This window comes from Mus caroli, chromosome 7, assembly GCF_900094665.2.
Source record: "Mus caroli chromosome 7, CAROLI_EIJ_v1.1, whole genome shotgun sequence".
NCBI classification, from domain to species: domain Eukaryota; kingdom Metazoa; phylum Chordata; class Mammalia; order Rodentia; family Muridae; genus Mus; species Mus caroli.
In genome coordinates, this window is record NC_034576.1 from 103,496,943 (window position 1) to 103,505,349 (window position 8,407).

The 8,407-nt window shown below is 43.0% G+C and overlaps 1 protein-coding gene across 3 annotated transcripts in view; it reads left to right on the plus strand.

Annotated features, from left to right (window-relative positions):
* Window positions 1–8,407, plus strand: part of Fam168a (family with sequence similarity 168 member A) — a 132,323-nt gene that overhangs the window by 106,654 nt on the left and 17,262 nt on the right. The window contains exons 1-2 of one of the 3 annotated variants that reach the window (XM_029479227.1): window positions 788–1,800; window positions 4,329–4,355. The exons of 1 other annotated variant lie outside the window; for it this stretch is intronic. In XM_029479227.1, coding sequence (XP_029335087.1) covers window positions 1,719–1,800; window positions 4,329–4,355 — 109 coding nt within the window. In that variant the 5' untranslated portion in view covers window positions 788–1,718. Of the gene's footprint in view, window positions 1–787; window positions 1,801–4,328; window positions 4,356–8,407 lie in introns of those variants that run through there. One more of the 3 variants, XM_021166787.2, reaches the window with a different exon arrangement.

Consider the following 8,407-nt stretch of genomic DNA (forward strand, 5'->3'; position numbering starts at 1 on the left):
CTGTCTCGAAAAACCAAAAAAACAAAACAAAACAAAAAAAGAGAGTATGGGGGGCTTCACAAAGGAGCTATAAGTAGAGACTCGAGACAGAAGTAGGAGGTGCCCTTGGAAGCGCACAGGGGAAGAAAGTCTGGCACAGGGGGGCAGAGTGTGGTAAAGGCACGGTGGAGGTGTGGAGCTAGTGGGAATGAGTAGAATGAGAGGGACTGGATGAATCTAAGCCACTGATTGCAAGCAACCAATTTGGAAAGGCCTTAAATGTCACATTCTCCCTCCTCTATTTTCTTAATTAGTGAATATTATGGGATTGAAAAGCCCCCCAGGAATTCTTTAATTCAACCTCCCTGTGGTCAGGACATCCTGGAAAATACAACAACTTATATACTAGAGCCTTTGACAGACTTCCTGTTCCGTGCTTTTCTGAGTCAATCTGGAATTTGCTATACAGTTATTCTCCTTCTTCTGAGGAGTTTAAGACAGAAAAGAACACGGGCTATATTTATAGACCTATATTGAAGCCCTGGAATTACTATCATATTACACACATGCTGTGAGGTTACATTTATTTTTCTTTGGCTTGTTTGTACAGTTACAAACTATTCTATGCAGGCATGGTGGTGTACATTTTAATCTCAGTACTTGGAGAGTGTAGCAGAGGATCAAGAATTGAACTGTAGCCTCTGCTACATAGCAAATTCAAAGCTAGCCTGAGCTACATGAGACCCTGCCATCCCCAAAAGAGAACTTATTTATGTATAATAAATGATGGATATGTCCTACATTAATACTTTTGTTCAACTGTGATCAAAACATTACAGTTCACCATTTCATGAGGTTCAGCTCATGATGTCTTGGTCCCACATGCTTGGGGAGGACATCATGGTACTAGAAATGTGGCAGAAGGGAGCTGTTCGCATCATGCCTGATAGGAAGTAGAGAGTGTTGATATGAAAAGCCAGGGCAAGATACAGCCCTGAAGGGCACACCCATGACCTGCTTCCTCCATCCACATAGGGCGCTTTTTCAACCACATCCTCATAATCTACTCCAATGTGGAATGCATAAGTGGATTAAATGATTCGTTAGGTCAAAGCTCTCTTGACCCAGTCATCTCTAGAAACATTCTTACATATGCACCTAGATATGTGCGTTATCAGGTTTCTAGATGTTTCTTAAGTCAGCCAAATTAACCACCATAAGAGATGTTTATATGGTCTGTATTAAATAGTTTATACAAGCCTTACTCATTTTAGAAGGTACTGTATGTAGGTGATGCTCCCTTGAAGAAGCTGCCATTACTGTCCCGAAAGAGTTAACGAGAACAGTGGCATGTGGACTAATGTCTATTTCCTTTAATCAGTAAGATACGTTATTCTCCTGCCACAAATCTGTAATAATGAGCAGCAACAGTATAAAAACTACACTAATTATCTGATAAAAACAAACAAAGCAGTGAGTTCTGTCTTAAAAACTAAGAGAATGTTATGAAATGTCACAGTACATAAGTGATTTCAATCCAAATACTGTGAAATCTGTGACTGGGCTTTGTCACCAACCTAAAATAGAAGGAGGTGAGTTGTGGCAGACTTTACGGTGAGGTCATGAATACAGAAAAGTTATTGTCGTCATAGTCAGGAATCCTAGTGACCTCACTAGCTGGAGTCAGGGAGGTGGGGAGCCTGGGAAGCAGTGTGTAGTGACACAGAGAAAGGAGAGCAATGGATAGCATGGTAGCATGCTTTCCAGAGACTCAGCTAAAAGAAAAGAAAACCAAAGGCACAGTGAAGAAGGAATGTGCAGGTGAAGGGGCATCCAGGTGTGAGTGGGATTACGTGTGCACTGGTGGGAAGGGCAAGTACAAGACCAGTCAGAGATGCCAGAATCTCATGGAGCTAGGCCTCCCAGCAGCTGCCGTGGCAACGAGGACTCTGATGTTCGTTTTCTTTCTTCTTTTGGGAAGTTGAGTGACAGGAGGTGGAATGCCTACAGTGCAGAGCGGCTCAGGGCTAGCACTAGAGGTAGCTGAAGGGGACCCTCTAATAGCAAGCTACCTTCTCAAGAGTATTTGGCACTTGTGGGAAGAGATTTTAGGATTATTTAAGGATCAGTTTGGCAAGTAGCTGGCAGAACAAGGAATAAAATACTGCTATTAGTCCAGGGATGGTAGTGCATGCCTTTAATCCCGGCATTTGTGAGACCGAGGCAGGTGGATCTCCATGAGTTGGTGGTCAGCCAGGGGTACATAATTGAGACCCTGTTTCAAAACAAAACAAAAAAACAAAACTTAGATTAATTCAATGTTTCATTTGTGTCAGCAACAATTTGAAACTCTTTATAGATATTAACTTGTTTTATAGTACAACAAACTGAGTACTTTGTTTTTCCCAATTTCAAATTGGGAAAGAAGAAACTTATTGAAATTCAGCAGCTAGATCTGCATTCTGGCATCCTGCCGCTGCACCAGAACTCTTAGTCGCCTGTCATTGCTGAGGCAGTGGGCAGACACTGAAGTGTTAGACGGGAGCAGCCGGGCTGGAGAAGAAGGCAGCGCAGAGAGGAGTCTGAGACTGTTAAAAACATGGCGAGTCTGGAAAGCTGCTGCTGTGTGTGGAATATTACATTTCAATACTAAAATAAAAAAGAAGTCTCTACCTAAGGATTAGTGGTTTAAAAAGTCAAGACACTTGTAAGCTATTGTTAAAGCTAGACCATTTACTCAGAAACCCCCAAATCCACAACAAGGGATAGTACAGGTGTATTGTGTTAGAAAACCCCACACTGGCCAGGCATACCTATAATCTCTGCACCTTGGAGATAGAGACAGGAAGATCAGAGTTCAAGGTCATCCTTAGCTACACAAGAGTTAAAGATTATCTTGTACCCCATGGGAGAGCCCGTCTCAGAGAAGCAAACAAAAAACAGGAAGGAAGTGGGTAGGGGAAGAAGAGGTATCAAACTGGAATTAACCCTGTTTCAAATGTTTGTGTGACATTTGAGACACACACACGCTCATGCACACACACTCAGAGCTGCGTGTGTTTCATATTGTGTGTTGCTTACCTCTACCGTCATAGGTCTGACTGTTACAGGGAAGTTCCTGTCATAGAGGCTCAAGGTCAGAGGGAACAGTATAGGTGATTCTCAGCTTCTTGCCAGAGCTGGCCATTTGGATGCAGGGAGGTGCCTGCAAGGAGCCAGGCACTCGGGTTTAAATTTTCTTCCTTACTTCAAGGAGACCAGCAATTGCTTGGAGAGACCCTATTTTTAGCAGCCTTTGTGCTCCTTAGATACATCTGCCTAGGATACAGAGGAAAGCTCGCTCTTTCATTGGTTCTGAAAAGCAGTGGACTACCTGCTTTTTATTGGCTTCTTCCCAAATGTTTACCAATTTTAGGGATCATATTTAGGTATTTAGCCTCACAGGAGGCAAGAGCTAGCCAAGAGATCTTTTTCAGAATCCAGGGAGCAAAGGGTTTAACATATTCCTCCTGATAATGTTGAAAATGAAAGAAAACTAAATAGGAAAATAATGTCCAAACTCTCTCCTAAGAAGCATGGTCTCATCTCTGTCTCATCAGAGTAAACTATATGAAGTATATATGAAGTTTTCCCAAATTACAAACCTGGGAGAAAGTAGAGAAAAATCTCTGTGCAAGGCAAGATCTCTTGGCTAGCTCTTGCTTCCTGTGAGGCTAAATACCTAAATATGATCCCTAAAAAGTGTACCTTTTTACCTTTGTCTTGTAAGCTAGAATTTCTTGCCTCCAGTTTAACTCAGAGAGGATTAAATAACCTTCAAAATTAAATTTAAAATGCCATGTATCTGAGATTCAAACCCATTTGTCTGACCCCATAGCCTGTGTTCCTTCTACGGCACAACACTGTCCTAGATGGAGTGTCTCTACGTTGGACCTAGTTCTTTGAGAGGCCTATCTATGGTGGTCATATCTCCTGAGCCTTCATTTTTTTCTTCATTGTAAAGCCTTTATCATGCCTGAAATCCCTCCACAGTTCTTGGGAGAATTGAAATAGTCTTAATATAGACAAACAGGGAGCAGGACCTTACTCCTGTTCATATGCAGGCAATTTCGGGTCACTTCTCTGGGAGATCCTGCAGCATTCAGAGAGGTTACTCTGCAACAAATAAACTTTCCTGGATGGCAAGTCTGTCACCCTTTCCAGGGGGAGGTCCTTCCTGTCCTCCACAGTCTGCCTCTTATGCAGCCTGGGGAACTGCTATCGTGAAACAAGTCTGTTGTAGAACTGCAGTATGTACAACTTTGCAAAGATTCTTAGTGGTAATTTCAACTAACGTTTCTATCCAACAGAGTTTCAGTTCCTGCATTCAGCTTATGGTAGGAGAGCTATTTTTCCTCATCTGTATTATGACCTATGAATGTGTTATCTTGTAACAATGGTAGATTCCCTTTCCTTTCCTCCCCAAATCCCATCTCCTAGGCTTGGGCTCCCCCAGGTGGCCTAGCAGCAGTTCCTATAGCATGCAGGAACATGTCTGATGGTGCAAAATCATGGGTTGGAGACACACATGAACCATTCCCATAGGGCAGCAATGAAGGATCATGGCACTAAAAGGCGTTTCACACCCTAACCTGGCTGCCTGATTCAAACAATGAAGGAAAATTCTAAGACCTGTGTGGGGTTCCTCTGTTAGCTTAATGTTAATGGTAGGCTCCGAGGAGCCCCTTGATTGTACCTATTATACCCTAAAACACGAGTCCGATGGCCCTAGGATCAGATTTTCCATTGCCATTAGCAGTCTGACATGTTTGAAGACCTGGTTGACTTTAGATACAGTCTGTTGCCTTCATCCAGATCTTGAGCTCTGGCCTCACTTTTGGACCATTTTTCTGGATGATGAAAGGTACGAGCCAAGTGTGCCAGTGGGTGAGGGATCCAAGTTGAGTTCTCTGGGCAGTGTGGACTCCAGGCCCAAGGCACCACAGGAACTTGTGGGCACCTGTGAGGGTCCCAGCGGTGTAACTTGACTAGGTCCTTCTTGTCACAGACAGTAAGGGACCATAGGAGAGACCTGCCACTTTTACCACACTCACCTGGGCTACTTAGGGTATCTTTGTAAAATCTTTGAATGTTTTCTCAGCTTTTAATCTTACTGTTGGAAAGTGAATGTTTTTATACATGGCACATCTTCCAGAAGATGAGCTGTGAAATTTCTTTTGCTACTGCTGTGGGCTGTGTGATCTTGGGCAACTTGCTAATGTCCCCTGGCCATAAAGTTTTTCATGTCACATGATTTCAAGGTCTTTTTAAATGCTAACATTTCATTCTCTTGTAATGTTTATTATTTCAGTAGTGCTAGCTACAGAACTGCTTCACTGACTGTTCATGCAAGGCTCCTTTTTGTGAACTCAAACAAAACACCCTAAAAACTTAGAGAAGGCTACATGGTTCCTCACCCTTCTGATTAGAACAGCAGTTCTCAACTTGTGTTGGGGTTTCACAAGGGTCACCTCAGGCCATCACAAGACACATAGGGTTTATAACAGTTACAAAGTAACAATGAAATAGTTTTATGGTTGGGATCACCACAACATTAGGAATTGTGTTAAAGGGTTGCAGCATTACAACGGTTGAGAACCACTGAATTAGAACATCTAATAAATGTGGGTGGAGTGATTCACAACGTGTTCTGTGCCAGGCCCTACATTGGCCCTGTGAATATCCAAAGACCAGTAAGACAAGCTCCCTATTCTCTAGAAACTCACAACTTATTGGGGAAATGTTCAACCAGGGACAGGAACCTCTTAAGACTCACAGGAACTAGGATAGTCAGTTATATGGGATAATGTGGTAGAGAGTGGGCAAAGGAAAAGACTTCATAATAGAATGGAGTCTTTAGCTCATGACTGATTACTTAATACATGTGTGCCAGGTGGAATGTGGAGAGAGATGCTGACAGGGCTAGGAGAATAGACCAAACCATTTGGGGTAAAGCCCCTTGGCACACTCGGAGAGTGATGAGCAGTTTGTGCACAGTGGTGTGGGTTGGAGCTGAGATGATTAGAGAATCAAGGGAGATTTGTGAGTCAGGAAGAAGAGAGTGGTTGAGAAGTAGGACCAGGCTATACAACCTCCAGGCCCACTCTCAGTGACCTACTTCTATCAAGGCTGTGCCACCTAAAGGTTCCACAATCTTCCAAAATATCACCTCTAGCCAAAAGACCAAGTGTTTAGACTTGTCAGCCAATGTAAGACATTTCCTTTCAAACCACAAGACATTGTTGGTATTAGATCAGGGGAGTCTCTAATACAAAGAGTTGAATCTGTAGCCTTTAGGTAACTGAGAACCATGGGATGTTTTTAAGAGACCAGTGTGGCTATTGCTTGGAGGTTAGAAGGTACAACTTAAAAAGACCAAGCCCAGAGCATTTAGAAGCAGTTGAAGTGGCTAAGTAGAAGGAAATGAGAGCTTGAGTTGGAGTTGGCCATAATTATAGGGATGGAAGCATAGGGCTACCAGAACTAGAAACCATTAAGACTGATGATGTTGTCAATACTGTTAAGCAACCGGGGAATCATTAGTACTGCCAGTTTACAATATAACAGAAAGGAAGCTCAGACAATTAAGTGACTTGCCCAAGGTCTCACAGCTAGTAAGTGGCAGAGCCCAGGCTAGATCTCATTTCCCACCTTAGAACATGGTTCAGGATGATGGTCCCTTGCTGCCTCTCTTTGTAAATGTGCTTAACAGATTGTTCTAGTGTCAGAGGGCATGAGGGTCCCATATCCAGGAAGTGAACAACTCAGCAGCTAGATCTCGGCAGGTTCACAGGCCTCCACACAGTTCTGCTGTGTTTATTTGTCTACTCGCTGTCCTTTTTACACAGCTATAGTAATTACATACATTCTTAAGTGGATGGCTTAATAATATTTTCATGTGATACATCTGTAATTAATGATCACTCAATTCAAAGGATAGAACATTTTTAGGAAGTAGTTCCTTTTTGGCACCCCAAAACAGGCCTGCCTGGCGAGAGCTCTTTCTATCGCCATGCTGCTAAGAGTTTCAGTTGGCGTTGGTTTTGTCCAGCAGCTGAGCTCCACATTGCTGTCACCATCAGAAAGGATTACTGTAGCGCGGAGAAGAGATAGACTCATGCAGTTAACGAGGAGGTTAAATTGACTGTTAAAAACTTACTTTCATTTAGTTTTTACATGTATCTATATTTTTTAATTATTAACTATTCAAGCATTAAGGAAAAATACAGAAAATGCTGTTTGTTTTCTGTATAATAAAACCAGAAGAAACGTCCAGTGTATTTGTAAAATGCGAAAGTTTAGCCTAAGTGATTGCTTAGGAAAGACGTTGTTGACAACACAATGGCGCTGGCTTCTTTCCTGATTGATCTGCAACATTATTTTACGGTGACTTGCTGTCTTGTTCACTCCCTGGTTGCTGTGTGGCTGAGTTGCATCCCTGTAGATCGTAAGTCCCCGTGTGCAGTGACGTAACCCACGTGTGTTCCTGTCCACCGTGGCATTCCCCTCAGTGCTGAGTGCAGTTAGGTCTCAGTACTCTGTGGCTAATTTTGATTTAACTTCAGTTGTCACACAGTCCTTCAGGCAATTGTCAGACTTCGGGCTTATAATGAAAATTATAACTATACCCCACTCGGAAGGAAGAGGAGGAAAACAGTCAGAACAGAACAAATTGGGACCTCTAAATTCTCCAAATTGCTATGGCCAAATTGAGACTTTTTGGTTCTTGGTGGAGGCCTACTGAGCTCTTAGGGCATGGAATTGCTCTGTTTGACTTCTCAGAGCTACCTATTTGACACAGCAGTAATTTGTTTGTGGATGGTTGTGGCCTCCAGCCTCATTGGATGTCAATCCCTGAATTTGGAGACATTGTGATAAGATTTTTGACACTAATTGGATCCTTTATTCCTTTCATATTAGCATCCCACCCTCTGGAGACAGACACCCAAGGTGTTTATTTATAGCTGATTCCCCTCTGCAGAAGCTCCACACTGTCCTGGCTGTCTAGCAAGGGTTCTGGGCTCTGCATGGAGTTATGCTGTCTCCATTTCTCTTGCCAGATTCTCCTTTTAGTGTCACTTTCCTGCCCATGATTGCCTTCTCATTCCTCAGCCTTTGCTGTATATACTGCAGACCATTAATGCAAGCAGAGTCAGCCGATGAAGCTACATTTTGGTTTTAGTTCAGAAAAACCCAGCAGAATCCACCACCTTCCCTAGCCATTATAGCTCTGTGATAGAAGGAACAGAGATGTTAGTTGTAAACCAGTCAGCAAAGACATTGTAGAATCTCTGGAGAGCCGGGCGGTGGTGGCGCACGCCTTTAATCCCAGCACTTGGGAGGCAGAGGCAGGCGGATTTCTGAGTTCGAGGCCAGCCTGGTCTACAAA